At 30.6% G+C, this 19540-nt stretch overlaps 1 protein-coding gene across 3 annotated transcripts in view; it reads left to right on the top strand.

Moving 5' to 3' along the window:
• LOC129800741 (LIM/homeobox protein Awh) overlaps positions 1-18679 on the top strand; it is an 89917-nt gene extending 71238 nt beyond the window's left edge. For 2 of the 3 annotated variants that reach the window (XM_055845353.1, XM_055845354.1), the window contains exons 4-7: positions 10138-10355; positions 13835-14068; positions 17903-18064; positions 18150-18679. In XM_055845353.1, the coding sequence (XP_055701328.1) occupies positions 10138-10355; positions 13835-14068; positions 17903-18064; positions 18150-18211 (676 nt within the window). In that variant the 3' untranslated portion in view covers positions 18212-18679. The remainder of the gene's footprint in view (positions 1-10137; positions 10356-13834; positions 14069-17902; positions 18065-18149) is intronic. The other variant, XM_055845355.1, reaches the window with a different exon arrangement.
• The last annotated feature ends 861 nt before the right edge of the window (positions 18680-19540 follow it).

Genomic DNA, 19540 nt, shown 5'->3' with positions numbered 1-19540 from the left:
ATATATAAAAATTTAAAATATATTAATAATAATTCGCCGTTACAAAATTAAACTATTCTGTATCAGCATTTGTTGCTAACATCATTTACTATGATTGCAAATGCAAAGAAAATGGAGTTAGAACACTTTCATTTAAAATTTGCTAATTACTACAATCTTTCATGTAAATAATTTGGCCACTAAAATTTAGAGAAAAATTTTGCTATAAAAATTTCACATTGGACATCTTGCTATAATTTTTTACTTGAAATATTTTACTAGTAAGTGTCTAATCATTATTTACAATCTATTCCTTCTAATTTCAATGTTCTTATATAAAGTTCCTATTATTTTATGAAATATTAAGATAAAGGAGCTTGTTTGAAAAATTATCATTTTTATAGCAAGTTGTAAAATTCGATATACATAATTTAAAAATATTAAGTCTGTGCAGTTTTCTTAAAAATAATATGCATATTTATCAAAAACTATTCAAACTATAAAATATTTCTATTGTCGATTAGAACTACTCACTTCATAAAAGATTTGTTTTAAACCTCAAAATGGTACTATAAAATTCTTTGGATTAAAACATTATCCACATGTGATAACATCTCATAAAAGATGTTAATTTTATGAAGTCTACTGATTGGCAAGAATTTGAATGCTGAGAGAAAAATAAATTATTGAACAGTGTGGGGATAATACTATAAATTACAGTATTGTGCTATAATATTTTAAAATGGACACTTAGTCATAAAAATGTCTTTTTGTTGTCTTGTATTACTCTTTGTTGCATTGAAAAGAAAAGTCGTTATACCAAAATGTCGAATTTATAAAATCTTTTTATGGTACAAACTATAATTCTGAATTTAAATATTTCCGGTTATAAATAGTTTTAAAATATGATTTTTTTCAAACATAATTATGAAGTTTTTATCAAGAAAGAAGGATAAAACAATGAACGGTGTGTGGTTATTCTATAAATTTCAGTATTGTACTATAATATTTTGAATTGAACATTTACCCAGAAAAATGTTTGTTTAGTTGTTTTGCATTGCAATTATTTTATTATAAAAGATAAGCAAAAAGAAAAACATTTTATAGCAAAATGTCGAATTAATACAATATTTTATGTCAAATTCTAAAATTCGAAATTTTAAAATTTCTAGTTATAAACAGTTTTAAAATTTGATTTTCTTTACAGAAGTATAAAAGTTTTGTTAAGAAAAAAGTTAAAATATTGAAGTATGTGTGGATGCTATAAATTTCAATATTGTGCTATAATGTTTTAAACAGAACATTTAGCCACAAAAATGCTTTTTTTTTGCTATTTTGCTTTACTTTTCTTTTCTTTTAATAAAAAAAGGAAGTGAAAAGGAAAACTTTTTATAGCAAAATGTCGAATTCATAAAATTGTTTTATGGCAAAAACTATAAATCGAAATTTATAGATTTCTAATTATAAAGTCTTTTAATTATATTAAATAAAAATTATATTAAATAGTTTTTGTCAAGAAAGAAGGTTAAATATTGAACTTTGTAATGAGAATGTTATAAACATCAGTATTGTGCTATAATATTTTAAACTATAAATTGAGAAAATAGCTAGAAAATGATTTCTTCGCTTTGCACTACTTTTTTGTTATAAAAAAAATTAAAAGAAAAACATTTTAATAAAAATTACAGTTGAAATGTCGCGTTCATAAAATTATTTTATGGTAAGAAACAGACTCAACATTTTGTTATTAAAGTAATTTTTTCTCATTTAAAAACAATTATAGCAAATAATTAAATTGTAAGATTAAAAAGAATATAGAAAAAATGTATAGGGTAGACTGGGGCAAAATTTGTCAAAACAAAAATTTCAATATTCAATATTTTCTAAAATAAAAGAGACTGAGGCTTGGAATTTTTATTATAGATATCCTTCATGAACCTTCTTAAACTCACAAAGTTTCAAGGGATTCGAGGAAGGATTATGTAAAATAAAAAATAATGAAATTTTGAGCCCTATTTTTGGAATATTTGGCTTACAGAAAACATCAATACTGATTAGTTCAATTTAAGCACATGTCTCGTTAAGATAGAGAAAAATTATCTTCGACAAACTTGTACAGGAATAAATTTCCTATAAAAATATGTCTATTTGATATTTTTAACGTTTGCGAGAGTAAAACGACACAAATTATCCGAAAGCTGACAAAATTTGCCCCAGCAAATTTGAGAATCTCCACAAAATCGACTTTTAGAAAATGATTCGAAAATCACATTTCTTTCGAAATAGAGGAAAATAGTCTTCTGCATTGTTGTAGAGCAGTAAATTTCCTATAAAAATATGCTCATTATAAAATGTTAAAGTTTTCTCAGAGCTCGTGAAAAAATTAAATATGCGTTTTGACAAGTTCTGCCCCAGTCTCCCCTATCTACTTAAATATCTACTTAAATATTTTTGAATTAGAAAAAGACTTTTTGAATACATTTTTTAGTAATTTTATTATCGTTGCAATTTTATAGCAAGACATAGTCTTCATAAAAATATTTTATCAGAAGGGATTTTATCTTAAAGTTGGAAAATTTACAAAAATTAAGAAATATACTTCGTATCATCTTTTCTAGCATGACTCATATCTACGATTTTTTCAATTTTAAATTAGCATTTTTTCATACAATAATTTTATGGCAAATTTTATAGCAAGATGTATGTATGTATAATACTATTTTATCTTTTCTGTCTTTTTTGAGACTTATTTATAAACTCCAGATTTTTTTAATTAAAATTCCAATTTCTTTCCATTAAATAAATTTATAAAGGTGACATTTTGCCATAAAATGGTACTCGCCCGAATGTGGTTTTAACTATAAAATCTTTTACTTTGAAAAAAACTAACAAAAACTTTTCAGTATTTGCGAAATTATGCAAAATAATCCATTATCTTTCTTCAAACATCAATAATACTCTTCTAAATCGTTCACGTGTGCCCATAAACCTGATTTATTGCATTAAGCTCTGCAGTCTTTGAGCAAAAACTGTCTCAAAATTCTGCTTATTTTCCGCATGGTGTGAAACATCTCAAAGCAAAAAGCATCAAACAGCCAATTGGTTCCACCAAGAAGAAACTTACCAAATAAAAATCGCCAAAAATTAATATTTACATTTTAATTATTCCACTTTTTGGACACTAATGAATTGGTTCACCTAAATGCGATTGAGAATAGTCTCATAAAACTGCACAATGTTGACAAGTTTATGCATAACAAATCAGTATTTGCATATTTTGCCAGTTAAAATCCATGAGAAGGAAGGCAAAGAGACATTTTATGGTTTGGTTTTTGCAGTTTGAACGTTAGAAGATTTTAAAATAAAATAAATATTGATTTATTGACAAGATCTCGGGGAGTGATCTTTTGGCAAAAGTTGATGATCTCGATGGATGTCAGAAGTGTTAAGGTGATTTTTCGGGGGAGATCTTTAGTTGAGAGTTAATCAAGGAAAATATCTGTATGACTTAGAATGTTTGGAAATGAAGAATAAATTTCAATGTTTGGCACGAGTGAAAGAGATCACGTTTGATCCCTTCAGAGTTATAATCTTAAGATGTTGGATGAATAGGAGATGTATGATAAGTAAGAAAAAAAAGCTCCCCAGCAATTTCTCCCAAAAAAGATCCGAATGAAGAATTGTAGAGAGAGAAGTGAGATAAAATGAGCTCAGCTGGAATTAATATTTTGAGGAGAATTTCCTAATACTTTGACCGGTGTGTGATTAATTGATTTCAGTGATTGATTCATCGCCACGATCTTTCACTTATTTGTTTTCACGACACGCTCGATCGCACCACATTCTCTTGGAATTAGTTACATGGTAATTTAGGGAGATGCTCCAGCGCCAAATCGACGTGGTAATCAATATTAAAATGCGGAGGAAAAATAACCTACAAATAGGTTATACATACCCCACATATTGATGAGACATGGGGAGGATTGACGTGAGAAAATGATCTCATGTAATTAATCCATCAAACTCTACTCTCTCAAGACTAATCTCTTCCTCCTCTTCCGCGTCCAACACCTCAAAAAAAAACTTACAAATTGATTCCCTGGATTTTTTTTTATCTTTCAATTTATTCTCCTCCGGATTTTAATAGGTTATCTCCAGAAGATTAGATTGTCGTCTGAATCGAAATGTTCCCACATTCACCACAATAATATTAAAAAAATGAGAATCTTGTGTGTTTTCGTACACAAAGGCTAATCCTGATATATTTGATTGATATTGACAAATTCTTATGGATTTGCCACAAAATAAAATTCAGATCGATTTTTGGCGAAGAAATGCGAAACAAAATTCAAAATATCAGCAATTTCCAGGAAGATTAAAGAGTTTGTAATTTTGCAATTTTCTTTAAATGCATCTTCCCAGTATTTTTGTTTACCTTTTCAATTAACCATCTTCTTCTCATCATTTCATGTCCAACAATTTCAGATTTCAGTCCGCATGACGATAATATCCCAAATTTACCGATCATGCAAATCTCGTGCGGGAATCTCTCTTGGTACTCTGGACTTGGATATCTCTTTGAGAAAAAAATTACCAAACTTGACCACAAGTTGATAAATTTATCTCTTCGGTTAGTCATAATGCTTTTCTTGCAGTAGTTAACCCTTGATAGATGAGACAAGTCTGTTATTTAAATTACCTTAATTCTTAGTTATTTTAATTGCTAGAAATATATTTTGTGGGGGGTTGTCGAAGACGGGAAGTTGATATCTCATACGGTTTGAACTCTAGACAAGTGAGAAAAATAGGATTTCTCTTCTTTCGAGCAGTAAGATCAATTAACCCTTTAAGGACGATTGGAACACCGGTGTCCCATAAAGAAAATAATTTTTACTAACTACCTAAAGTTTTTTTTCTTATGTCTGTACATAATGTCTGTACAAGTAGAAGGTTGAAGGAATCTAGAATATCTTTTGCAAGTCTCTAGCTATTTGCTATGTAGTAAATATTTAAGCTAAAAAATGGCGAATTTTTAAATTCTCAAATTCATAATTGATTTTATTTATTTTTTATACTTCCAATTTTTTTAAGCAAAACCTTTTTGGCAATAAAAACTACAATACTCATACCTAATATTTTTCATTAAAGCGCAAAATATTATTCATTGGTATTGTCAGAAAAATTACTTAAATTTTTGGGCTATTTTTGTCCCTATCGTCCATAGAAGCACAAAATACACTGAATCAGACTCTGTTGGACTTTCCAAGGTTAGATGTAAGACTTATCACTGATTATGTTTCTCAGTTTAATTTTTATTGTTGATTTTCAGTCCGTAAAAAGTTCTCGTCGTTAAAGGGTTAAATAGGGGAAAGTGTCAATACTTTTCACGGTCCCAAGCTTTATAATGACTAAATTTTTCTTGTGTTTCTGAATAAATATGACTCTGTAATATGACTATGTAAGGACACTTTGTCTTAGTTTTTAAAATACAGATGCAATGGGTCACATTTATTGAAAAACATAGGAAAAATTTGGTCATTATGAAGCTTGGGACCCTGCAAAGCATGGGCACTTTTCCCTAATCTTCAAAGTATTCTAGAATTACTTATAATAACTAATTTATTATTATATTATCAAACTCTGAATTTCCAAATTAATTTGTATGCAATTCCACGATATCCATACAGGGAGTTCCGCTTTCAAAGAAATTCTCGGCACCGAAAAAAATCCCGCGAATTCACTCCAGTGACACAGAAAAATAGCAAACCCACAGCAGAGGTCTTTTAAATAAGTTTCAGAAACGCCGTGATGGTTGAAAAATATTTTCGGCGCCAATTTTTCAGCTTATTTTGAGCGTCAACGGTTTATAAAAAAAATGTATTTCGAATTTACTGCGTGAATATATTTGTATACATTTAAGGGCATCTCAAAAATTATTTTATAGATGAGCTCCCAATAGTAGGCAATTCATATCAAATTCTTTCAATCCGTTTTTACTTAAGCCGGAACCCCTGTATTTCTAAATTTTACCTTATATCTACCTGCTCAATTTTAATAAAGAAATCACCAACACTAGCACAAAAAGAACAATTATGCAGAAGCACACGACAGCGATCATGTACTAAAAAAATCTTGTCCTATTTTTATTTTTTATTGGAATAGCAGCATTAAGTTAAATATTCAGTGTCAAAATTAAAAATTTTCTATTTTAACTTAACAGCCAATGATACTTTATCTATTTCAATCTTGTCTGTACTTAGTGGTTCTAAAAATCCTCCAAATCAGCTCTATAATTAAAGAAACCTCAAAGAAATTTGAAATTTTTATACCAACTTTAAGGTTTAATAAAGTTTGAGACTTTAAAATTAAGAATTGTTATTGCAGAATATGACGCATCCTTGAAAAGCTCCTTCAAAGATTTAACACTTAAAGATTTACTAGATGAGTTTCGGCCAATGTGATGATTAATGTAGTTAATGTTTTTTTTTAATATCATTATTGTAGTTAATGTATCAAAGAATTCCATGTTAATGTAAAAATGTAAATTGTAGACCTGAGGAATAAAGAAAACCCCTCCGAAACGTCGGTTTTTGAAAAAGCAAAGGAGAAGAAACCAAGGTCATATCCTTGTTTCAATTATTGCGGAACTTAAAGATTTATGTCGAAGCTGGGGGTTAATTTAGAACTTCATAAACTTTATCTTTAAAACGATATTTTTTTTATTTTATGAAATGTTTAAAACTGACATTATAAAGAATCTCAGCTGAAAATGAGTTATTGAAGCTAAATTGTGTAATAATATCATCTAGCTTACAATTTCCTATTCTTTAGTACTTCTGAAATTAATTTTGTAGACATCATTTTTAGTACATATGTAACAATTTCATTTGCTAAATTCCATATTTTGTCTACATTTCTTTAGTCGTTTTTGAAATTGCAGACGGATTTTCGTAAAAAATAAATCTGTCATAAATTAGTGCATTATTAATGATATTAGCAGCATGATATTGATAAATAGTAAACTGTTCTAAATTTGATTGTAAATTAATTTGTTTCTTGTATCAGATTTTATTTTAAGTATAACAGTTTTTTCATTCTAATAAGTATTATGTTTTTTAGTACAGAAACGTGTTGATTAAATGTGATACTGAATAATTTTTAGGATCTCTCAATTTGTTCAAAAATCTTATTAATAATATTACATTTACAGTGATAGAAACGTAATCATTGCTGAAATATATTAAAAACATGTTCTAAAAATTAACACATTAGAAGAGACAACTTCGTTTTTGACATCGTAATTTTTGTTATAGACATTTATTCAAATTAATTCTTTTGGTATTTGAATTTATGTATTTTTTACGTTAAATCCAAATGTACTATGTAGATTTTAGTACAAAGTTATGGATAAATACTGTGTATAAAAGTACTAAAGGAATTTTCTAAATTAGCTATTTTAAAAACATATAAAATATAATCCTAAATATTTTCTGAATATTTGATTTTTTTTCTTAGTCTGTGTATTCTAAACAGTCTACAAAATTTTAGTACATAAGTTTTCTTTAGAAAATCAATCATCAATGAAAGATATTTGGTGAAATTTACTTACTTGAAATGGAAACTTGAATCTCTTTATTATTGTTAAGATATTTAGGGCTTTTAATATTTTAGTACATGAATCGAATTTTATAGTAATCCACCATTATAAAATTATAAATACACAAATGTAAAGTCAAAATTGACAAATCAAATTGCAAAAGTAAGGTAGATTTTTGTTATAAAATAATATCAATCACTACAGAGAAATAATAACAAGAATATAGAGGGTGTACTAAAATATTAATCGATTGTAATTTCGAAGAGAGAAACTTGAAATTTGCAATCGTGCACTAGTCCAAAAGCTGTACTAATCCAGTAAACTATGCAAAAGTCAATAATAACAAAATTTCAACGGATCGATCTTGTACTAAATTTAGTACAATCCGTTAACCTTTAATCTTATAAGAGTAATGTGATGAGTTAAACTCTCTCTGAATCCAAATAGTCCTGAAAGGGTTAATTCCATCTGCAAATTCTTTGTTTATGTCTTGATGCGAATGTGAGCAAGTGCCAAAAATTCTTCAAGGTGATCCTCAGAGAATCTTGAAGCAGTTCAAATTCTTGGTGGCATCTCTTGCAATTTTTCACAAATTCCCTTCATGACCAAAATAATTGTCTTATTTGCCTTCCTTTGTCCACTGTCTTGTCTGCGATTTTTCACCATCGTGGCGGGAATTCTTTTCTATCTGTCTTGGGCATTTATCAAAAAGTTTCGCCTGCATTGACCATCGATCTCTTCTGATCCAATGGTGTTGCGATTGAAAAGACGATCGTGGAGAAGTGGATGAGAGATGGACGATGAGTAATCATTGCATATCAATAATTTCCGAATAGAAGAACTTTGGCATCGGGCCAGAGACTCTTGTAGATGATTGTGGCATGTTTTGACACCATGGAATTTCCTCTTCTTGGGGCCTTCACGCCTGAAGAGGATCCATCAATGGGATCGGGAGCACGTCTCCTGTCCGTCTCTTCCATCCATCCAAAAAACTCAGAGAGAGAGACAGAGATGAATATTTATTCTGGTGTCCATCACAATTGAAGTTCCTTTGCAGCCCGCACAGAACTTTTAATTCATCGGCGGTTCATTTGTCGGGTTGGATGAAGAAGCTCCAATGACTCCAAAATATCATAATCCCAAACTCACAGATGTTGTTGTTGTTGTGCCTTTGATTCTGGGCGATGAATAAAAAGAAGAGTACTCAATAGCATTTTGGAGGGAGAATTATGCCATTTAATGTTTGGCGGTCGTTACAGAAAAACACAGTTTTGACATGTCATTTTCCGCCTTTTTCATCATCTGCCCAATAATGCGGAGTTCACACCTTTCTAGAAGGACTTATACGTTTTTTAGTACATGATTAATGCTACATCACTCAAATTTCTATCTAATTTCTCAAAATTTATCAAAATAACGTCTTATAGACAAGGTGGTTAAACTATTGTATCGTTCTATTGAATTAATTTTAGTACAAAGATCTGTACTAAAAGTTTACAGCAGTCTCTTCTAAAAAGCACTTTAAGTAAATCCTGGTATGAGTTTCATATCGCAATTTTCTAAATTCTGGAAGAAACATTTCAGATTTTTAGAACAAGAAGAGGAAATAATATCCAAGATGTACTAAAAAGGTAAAAATGACCCTTGACTCTTAGAATGGAAAACTTTTTCTCATAGTGAAACTTTAAATTACTTCTTACATATATATGGTGTACTAAAAAGTACAGAGAATAAATTGGTTTTCATATCTAACTTACGTTGTACTAAAAGTTTTTTTTTAAATGTGCTCTAAATAGATTCATGGAATATTTTTCACTCTCTTTTTTAGTACTTGTCGGAGTATAATTCGTCCACTTGTTCCAAGTCCTGTATAAAATTTTCTCCCGGAGTTTTCTTGACATTCTAATTTATTTTTAGTACACAAATTTAAATTTTGTTTTTCACGCTTCCTCATTTTTTTTAAGTATTCAGAATTTTACAATTGTACCAAATTTATTGTACTACTTTTTTAATTTCGAAAAACTAATTGAATTGTATCCCCGTGTGAATTTAATTACACAAAAATTTATTCAAATTGATTATTGCTTAAAATATTCCAATCAAAAATCCAACTGATAAAATTGAAAAACAAGCTCAGTGATCGCAAGTGGAAGTCTCAAACGGGATTAACCAATAAAAGAGGAAATGTGAATTTTATTATGAAAAATCATAAAATAGAGAGATTCTGAGTGCGAACTCTCTCTCATCACTTGAGTATCATTTCAATGGTCTTTTTTATTGGTGTGGATATAAATGAGCGCGTAGAAATGCTGATGCTTTGGAGGAGAACTAAAAAGAAGAAAAATATAAAGAAAAAAAAAATACGTGTTGAAATTGCTTATTCATCCCGCGCGCGAGCTCAAGATGGAAAAAATGCATTGGAGACACAATTTTTTGAAGAAATCATCACTCAGGGAGATTTCTTTGGCATTTTCTGTGACTTGCAACCTGACGAAATCCATCGGAGATTGATGTCTTTTTAAATGCTCAGTTTCTTACTCTTTCTCTTTCTCCCTGGCCAGGAATTTCGGGGCGAAGTGTTCAAAGTGCTGCCGCGGGATTTCCTCCTCGGACTGGGTGAGACGTGCCCGGGAGCTTGTGTTCCACCTAGCCTGCTTCGCCTGTGATGCCTGCGGCCGACAACTGTCCACCGGTGAGCAGTTTGCCCTCCTGGACGATCGGGTGCTCTGCAAGGCCCACTATCTGGAAACTATTGAGGGCGGAACGACCTCCAGTGATGGTAAGATTATTCACTACAAACAATACCTTAATCTTGATATTATCGCTGCTATGTAAAACTGCCCCAATCTCTTCTAAATTTAAGGTTATTAAACATTCAAATTTAGTACAAGTTGAATTCAGTTTAGTACAACCTAATTTTAAATCTTGTACAGTCTTAAAGAAAAAATCTTTAGATACAAAAGCAAGGGACAAATTCAAATCTAATCTAATCTAAAACTAAATCGAATGTAGGGGAAATTGGGGCAGTTATCAAACATTTTTTAGGGTGCGATTTGTTGCGTTTTCCAAGGACACAGTAAATTTTTAGAAAATATTACACAGTTTATAAGAAGTACCACTTGTATTCCACTAAGCCTTGGGTATAGGCCATACATCGAGGTTAATCAGGGTACTGGAAAATTAGCTTAGTCTATGACGACCATATCTTAAATGGACAGGCATCCCTATAGTATCTATGAATACATATATAACTACAGTGTATTCTACTATTCCCCCGGTCCTAGATAAGTTCAAAGAACTTGGGACCTGGGGGTGGAGGTGGGAAAAAATTAAAATCACTATTCCGGTTTACTACTTCTCAAAATCCCCTTAAGGATGTTGTATTTGATATTTAGTATTATTAAAGATTCTGTACATGTTTGTACTAAAAAATATTAAGACAAAAATTAGGATGAGTATTTTTTTTAATAATAACAAAGATAAGACAGATTTTTGAATGTATAAGGCAGAAAAAATCCTACAAATCAGCCTAGAATAAAATATCATTTCTGTACTAAATTTTAGGTTATTCATAAATGATCCACTATATATTTTTTTGAGTACAAATCAGTGAATTGCAAAACCATTCAATCTATTGATAATAATAAAACCTAATGAAGCTTTCACACCATTTTTTTTTTTAATTTTAATCAAATTAGTACATGGCATTATGTACTAAATTAGAGAAACTTGCACATTTTACCTATAGACACTTACTATAAACATCTTGAGAGATTATCAGCAAGGTAATGAAACTTAATAAAGGTATTACAGAGATTTTCTTTCTTAATTTATATCAAATCAGTACATGTATTTATGTACTAAATCGACTTATCAGGAAAACTTGTGAATTTTGCGTATAGACAATCACTATAAACATTTTGAGAGATTAGAAGCAAGATAAGATGATACGTATTTCTTGATGAAGCTTCTCAAAACTCCGTGGAGTCATTTAGTACATGTCTGTACTAAATCAATTTGCAAAAGAAAATAAAAACTTTGCATTAGCGATATTACATGGCTAATTTTAATAATAATTCTAATTATTAGAAGAAATTTAGAGTAGCAATTTAGCTTTAATTAGTTTCCATTTTTTGTTATCTTTTTCTTCTAGAAACTTTCAGCAGTTTGGCCAATTTTATTTTAGCTTTCAGAGATAATCAAGAATTATTAAATTATTTCTTTTGGTACATATCTAATTGAAGATCAAAATAGTTTTAAAAAAAAATACTTAAAAAAATATATATAGGGGAAACTGGGGCACCACCAAACACTGCGATTTCTTAATCGGATATTCGACTTCAGAGGATAAGACCTATAGGAATAGGATAAGGCACTATAGGGATGCTTGTACACTGAAGGAATGGTCGAGATAGTCCAAGTAGTTTAAAAATAAAAATTAGTGTTTGGTGGTGCCTCAGTTTCCCCTATATTTATTATAATTTTTTTAGTTTTGTCACAGAGGCAAAGTTTTGGAATATTTCTTTTTATTATTTTAATCAAATTATTACATGTACTTTTCTACTAAATCGATTCAATAGAGAAACTTGTAAATTTTGCGTATTGATACTCATTAAAAACAAAAACATCTTGGGGGATTAGAAAGCAAGATAATGATACCTAATTCGTCGTGGTACTTATCAGAACCCCAGAGAGTCATTTAGTACATGCCTGTACTAAAACAATTTCGTAAAAGAAAATATAAACTTTGCATTAGCTTTTATACTTCTAATTTTAATTCAAATTAAATTATTCGAATAAGTTTTAGATAGCAAATTACGTTTAATAGGTTTCCACTGTTTTTTTTTTTTTTTTTCAAAAAAATGTATCGATTTTTAGCATTTTGAACAATTATCTTTCAGTGATCACAGTATTTTTGCCTCAGTAAACATATTTTGTTGAAGATTAAAATAGTTAAATAATAGAAAACATAAGCTAAAATTATAGGTTTTAGAACAGAACTAAAATTTTGAAATATTTGTCAATTAATAAAGAATTCTTTGAAAATGGAGAATTAGATATTTTCTTCAAGAAAATATTACGTTATTGTATCGAATAAATGACGTAAATTTCCTGAGGAACGTTTCTAAAGACTAAAGTTATTGAGTCAATTAAATTTAGGTTAATACTTTGTCTTAAAAATGACGTTAGATTTACCTTCATTCAAAATGATCTTAATAACGTAAAAGTTACATTTTCCTTACCTTGTATTTTCCGAAATGTAAAAAACTCGCCATTTCTATTGCAACTGTGCATATTTTTTGCATTAAATATTTTTGTACTAAAATTTGATATTGGACAGGGCTTTTTGTCTTGATAAATTTAGTACTTCATTTTTATTTGTATATTTTTAATGCTGTAGTTTTATAATTTGGTTCCTTGTGCTTAAAAACAAATTTTGTACTGTATTTATCAAGAAAAAAAGCCATGTCCAACTTGTAACACTAATTCCAAATTATATCACGTTACCCTATCTTACCTGAAAATGAACACACTTTATTCAAATCCAACTATAAGAGTAATTGGAAAGCTGTTAAATTAATTTTAATAAATATTAACAGCGTCATTTTTGAATCATCAACATTAATTTGCAATTTTTCTCTGAAAATATATTTAATTGAGTTTGAGAAACGATTTTTCAGCGATAACTTGATCAAAAATATTACCATATTAATTTAATAAATTATAGCGGATATAATTCAAAGAGATTTTACGTTAATTTAAATCTTGTTTAAATAGAAAATGATAGGGTAAGTGTGCCAAATTTCGGCATAGTTGCATGCAAGCGTCAAAGTCTCAAGTTTGAAATGAATTTTTTTTTAATATAAATTGATTTTTTTATTCTTTCTTCTGAAAGGGTGTTGCTTAGAACCTTGTAAAGAGTTTACCGTCTTTATTTACTCTAAAATCATTTTTAATACATTTTAAAATGAATAAAAATATAGACATAGCTTTGGTGGCCTATTTCGGCCACCTTCATTCTCATAGTTCCTTGCCCTTCGGGAATTCTTCCAATATCTTTTTCACGTCATCTCGTTTGTCGAAGCTACATTTTTTGTTATTCTTTTGCATTGTATAATGTCTAGAGTACGTAAAATCTAAAAGTTCATGGAAATTCGAGGAACAAAAAAGGTGGCCGAAATTGCAAGCTGGCCGGAATTTGGCACACTTACCCTATCAAGTTAATAAATCAAATTGGAAATTTGCAAATATTTTCAGATGGCTGCGATCCGGATGGTTACCACAAGAGCAAGGCTAAGAGGGTCAGGACAACCTTCACAGAGGAACAACTGCAAGTCCTCCAAGCGAATTTCCAGATCGACAGCAATCCCGATGGCCAGGACCTGGAGAGGATTGCCTCCGTGACTGGACTGAGTAAGAGAGTGACCCAAGTTTGGTTCCAAAACTCTCGAGCGCGCCAGAAGAAGCACATCCATGCCGGAAAGGGAAAAAGTAAGTCACTGGCATGTGCCTAAAAAAACTGTCCCTCTTTGACCAAAAATCAGTGATTCTCAATGATAGTTACAAAAAAAAATCTGCAAAATCTCAGCTGGAAGATTGAAAATTAATGTCCAGCAGCGCTGAAATCTCTCCTTCAGCGCCAAATGATTTACAGGAGAGTGTCTGATGGAGACAGAATGACTGATTTACATGGAGATCCTCTGTGGAATGTTTTTCCCATTAGAAAACACAGAGTCTTCCGACCAATTTTGGAATTTATTTCATTTCCCGGGGAGTTTCATCTCTTTTTTGGTGTAATTTATGCATCCCCTCAGTGATTGTAAATTATAGAGAAAAGATATTTTTTTTCGACTGATCGTAAATATGATCGTTTCGCCATATTCAAATTAATCGCTTTTTAAAGGTGTTTTTGATAAGTTGCTGTATTGAAAAAGTTATTGGAAGTGTCGTGCCGTCTTTCATCGAAAATCATTTTGGATGTCTCTGACTAAGAGTAGGAGAAAGAATTATTGAGGCTTTTGCGTCTGCAAAATCATGTTTTATGCAATTAATTTTTGTGACCAAAAGAATAAATCTAACAATGGGTGTATAAATCCGGAAAAAAGTGGAAAAAGTTTCAAAATAGAGCCCTATAGCAAATTACCTCAGATATCCTGCAGAGTTTCTGTGGTAATGACTAAGAATTTTCCGTGATTTATCCACAAAAATTGCATATCATGCTACAAAGTTTTTTAATTAATCGTAAATATATTTCTTTAAAACATCCTTACTATGTTATCATAATTGCACATTAAAATTTTAATAGGATTCACATTAATTGTCGCTGGTGAGAGTCCAAATGTGTAATTTGTGTATTTGAATCATTTTATACTCAAAATTTGATCTATTTGTTGATAAAAAGGTAGATTTGGCCCGCAAAATTTGATATAAATTGATTTATAGCATTAATGCGAAAAATTAATGCGATTTTCTCTTTAATTTTTTAATGTGAAAAAATATTTATGCTTTAGGTAAATTTAAACTTATTTTTGCAGGCCAAGTCTACTTCTTTATCAATAAATAAAAAAAAACCAAATATTAAGTGGCTCAAAGACACAAATAACATATTTGGACGCTCACAAGCAACAATTAATGTGAATCACATTAAAATTTTAATGTGCAAGTGTGATAACGCCGTTAGATGTCCTTAGGAACTCCTAAGAATATTTTTTCATCGATGCTGTACTGAAATATTTTGAAATTACCACAGAAATTCCCATTTGATGATTTGGAGATTTCCGATGTGGATCCCAAGAAATATACCGAAACGTTGCTAATTAAATGTTACAAAAGTTTAGTGATTCCAACAACGGTTAACTCGGAGAACCGGTTCCGAGAAATCGAGACATGAACCCAACAGCCGCAGCGGTTCCACTGGATTTCCAGCAGCCTTTTCTGCCATGTCCGCTGATTTTACCGCTAAAAATCCGCGTTGAATTCCTTGGATTTTACCGCGCAAAATCCGCGTAAGCTTCCGAGATGGAATTTGACGCTAAATTTCTTCCTAGCGTTCCATCGACGTTTGCGGAACTCTGTATAGGACCGTCTAATAAGAAATGTCCACGAGTTTCCATGGACTTTTCTCTTACGAATATTTCCATGGGTTTTCCTATGGATTATTGGTTATAATCGGCAGTCAGTCCTTCAAAAATTTGGAAAAATCCTCTTTATTTCCACGAAATTCTCCGTGGACATTTCCATGCAACGACCTTAGAGACTTCCGTGGTTTAATATTACGGAATTCCATGACTTTTCCAGTAGATTTATTAAATATATTTTTCTTCAAAATAATTCCAAAAAATAATTAAAAATTTCATGGAACTTTCATAGAGAATTTCCAGAAAAAAACATCCACAAATATGGACGAACAGTGCCAATTGGCAGCTTAGAACTTGGAGAGTGTTCATCTATCAGATGAACACTCAGTTGTTCTATTTTTGAGTTTAAAATATTGCTACCATATCGTTCATTTGAGTATGTCTAGCTCGCAAGAATTATAGCGTTAGGGCGAAAAATAATTGCAGAATTTTCGCGCTTACTTCCATGGAGTCTTGGTCGGAAAGATATCAGAAAATATACTCGGAATATTCAAAGGAAATTTTGAATCAATTTCCAGGGAATGCTCTCAGATATGTTGGAAGAAAATTCCTCTGACTTTTTTCCAGGAAATCCACGCGAAAAACAGCTGATAACTCCGCAGAATTCCAAGCGGAATATTAGCGTTTATTTCCACGGAATCTCTCGCGGAAAAATAGAAGATAAATTCCAGGGAATTTTCTGTTACTGTGAAACTTTGCGGCCGATCGGCTACAGGGCCAGCACAAAGAAAAGTCGCAATATTTGATACTTGGTCTGTATATGAATTTAGATAAAAAAAACACATGAGATTTTTTTTTAGTACATAAAAACATCAATGAATGTAATAAAATAATGTTTAGGAAAAAGATTATTCCCCCTTTACAAAGAGGAATACTTTCTCCTAAATATTTTTTTAACGCTTTACAGTTCTGAAATGCTTCTGCATTATCGACTATTCTTTGTAATGGTTCATGTCTCGACCATTTCCCCAGTCCTCGCTGTATTCTAAAGCAGTCCTGTGCTCGTGAAAAGTCGTGTAATATCGGAAATTTTGTGTTGATAATTTTAATGGAAATTACAGATAGCCATACTGGTAACACTAATCCCGCTTATTCACGGTGCCATGATAAATATTGATAAAGAAATTGTCTTCTTGATATCTTCGTCGGAAGACGGATAGCTGTTCACTAAACACTCTTTTACTTGAATCTTGCGAAAATATGAAGAAATTTAAAGAAAATATCATTTCAAATGACAAGCTTCCTAAATCGCGCGCAATTCAACTGTGAGAGAGAGATAGAGACACAAATAACTCACTTGACAAACGTCTGGCGGCGCTGCGATTGCAAAAAATCTCTAAAATGCGACAAAATATTTTCTTCTCTATTTTATCCTTATTAGCAGGTCGTGTCCCTTCTTGTAATACGTACTTTAGTATTCCTTATTAATCAAAATAGTGTTGTACAAAAGGGTTTTTCTCAAACCTCTCCTGAATTTTGAGACAGCTCAAAAGAATATGAGTCTTCCAGCTCAAAATTTCATCCCAATGTTTTTGTTGTAATATCAACAGTTATTCACAATTAACCCAAATAATTGTATTCAACTAAATTATTAAAAGCATTTTCTTGTGAAAATGACTTAACTCTAAGGAATTAAACAATTTTCACATTAAAAAAGCTCTCATTGTCTCTACGTGAATTTTCGCGGCATTTCGAAGAATGCCAACAGGCACCACCAAATTCTCTTCGGCTTTTCTTTTAGCTCAGGCCTGTTCTAAAACCATGAAATAGTCATGATAGAAACCAACACAAAGAAAAATCGACCATGTAGATCGAATAAAAGATAAATTTCCATAGTTATTCTGTGTAAATTCATACTAATGGAAATTGTCTGGACACAACACAGACATTTCTGCATCTCTGTAAAGAAATTTCCAGGTTAATTTGCTTGGACACGAATCATTTTTTATAGGGAACATTAATCCAAAGATCTATGACTATGCTATGCAGAAGAAAAAGCATAAATGCATTTTTTTTAGAAAGCAAAAAAAGATACTGAGAGAATCACTGATTTTGCAAATTATATTAAAAGTTAAATAAAAGAAATATAGTTGACACAAAAGACACATTTAGATAAATCAACGAATTATGTTAATTATTAATGGTAGAAATGATGCATATTTTATTCTTCTTTCCATTTTCATTGTAGTGCAAAGAGAAAATGACGGCAGCACTTTTGGACGTCACATTAATCTACAACTAACGTATTCATTCCAAAATAACAATAATAATTCGCATAATTCGTTACACATGAACAACAACAATAACAATGTTAGCTCTAATTGTAAACCATCAATTTTCACGCCACACGGTAAGATAATTATCCTCCCCCAAAAAAAACAAAAGTGATTTTATTTTGGAAGATTTTTCTTGAATTTGTCATCTTCTCTTTATAGATTCATCAATGGATGAACTATCACAAGACTCCAGCATTCACTGCATGCAGAGTGAGGTGTAAATATTCCAAAATGGAAAATGCTCCAAGCTCCCTACCGATCCACAATAGTCATCCTCCAAAAAAGGACACCTCAAGAGATTCCTTCTGTGCAATAGAATCCTTCATTTCTCATGCATCATTTGAAGAAGAATGATAAAAAAAATGCCAAGAAGAAATTTGTAAATTATTTATTTTACTCACACATTCCCCTTAAGGTTTATTTATTTCACCGATAACTCCTCTCCATTCCAGAATGATCTAGAAATGCATTAAAATTGAGAATATCAAGTGGTGTTTATAGAAATGAATGTGTACTCTTGTTCATTAAAAATTTAAAAAGAAAAGTATTGCAGAAATACGAGTTAAAGGAGATTAGTTTTATAAAGATATAGTTCAATGTAATATGTATAATTTAATTTTCATAACTTATAATGTACCATTGTATAGAAGAAATTAATAATAAACTGAAATGAAATGTGATAAATAAATTCTAGAGTTAGTTTATGTTTTTTTTTAGAGATTTTTGGAGGATTGTCTTCTTTTGAAGTTTAAAAAAAAAGATAAAACACAAAAGATGAGGAATGTCAATCGACATTCCGAGAGAACGATTGATGTGTCGCCTGATATCTACGACGGAAAAGCAACGAACATATTGCTTGTGATCAATAAAAAACGACATGCCTCCGGTACACCTTTTAGATCAGGAAAATTTCATCAAGTCGAAATTCAGATCCCTTTCTTTCTCACATGATTTGAATATGTCTATTTCATTCTCTCGCACTCTTCTTCTTCTCTTAAACATCACTCCAAATTCAATTTAACTCAATCGAATTTGGTATGCGAAAGTTTGAAATGCCAAACATGTGAGAAAGAAAGGGTTTCGAATTTCGACTTTATAATATTTTCCTGATGAAAGGTGTGCCGGAGCCATAAAGACAGAATTTTGTTCCACTGTGCCATCGACATTCGTAAAGCTGATACGCTTTGCCATCTCGTTTTTGAATAAATTCTGCCAAAAACCAAAATTTTATTTTTAAAAAATGTTCCGTTCAAATAGGTACAAGTTTAACTCATTACATCAGCTAACAGAAAAAATTTAGTTTTTTGATTTCAGATAAATATACCTACTCCGAGAGATCTTAAAAAAAAATCAGGTGCCAACGATTGAATTTTTAAGATTTTAAAATGAAAATTTCAGAAAATATAGTTAAAAAATATTGTGCTTTAATATGCTTAAAAATTTATATTAAAATAAATGGGACCTGATTTTCGGAGAACTTTCTGAAAAACATTACTTTTCCGTGGACAAAATTAACTCAGAGAAAATTAATTTAAAGTTTAAATAAAATA

The sequence above is a fragment of the Phlebotomus papatasi genome, chromosome 2, assembly GCF_024763615.1.
Source record: "Phlebotomus papatasi isolate M1 chromosome 2, Ppap_2.1, whole genome shotgun sequence".
Classification (NCBI taxonomy): Eukaryota; Metazoa; Arthropoda; class Insecta; order Diptera; family Psychodidae; genus Phlebotomus; species Phlebotomus papatasi.
Note: the sequence above shows the minus strand (reverse complement) of the source record. Positions and strands in the feature narration are given on the sequence as shown.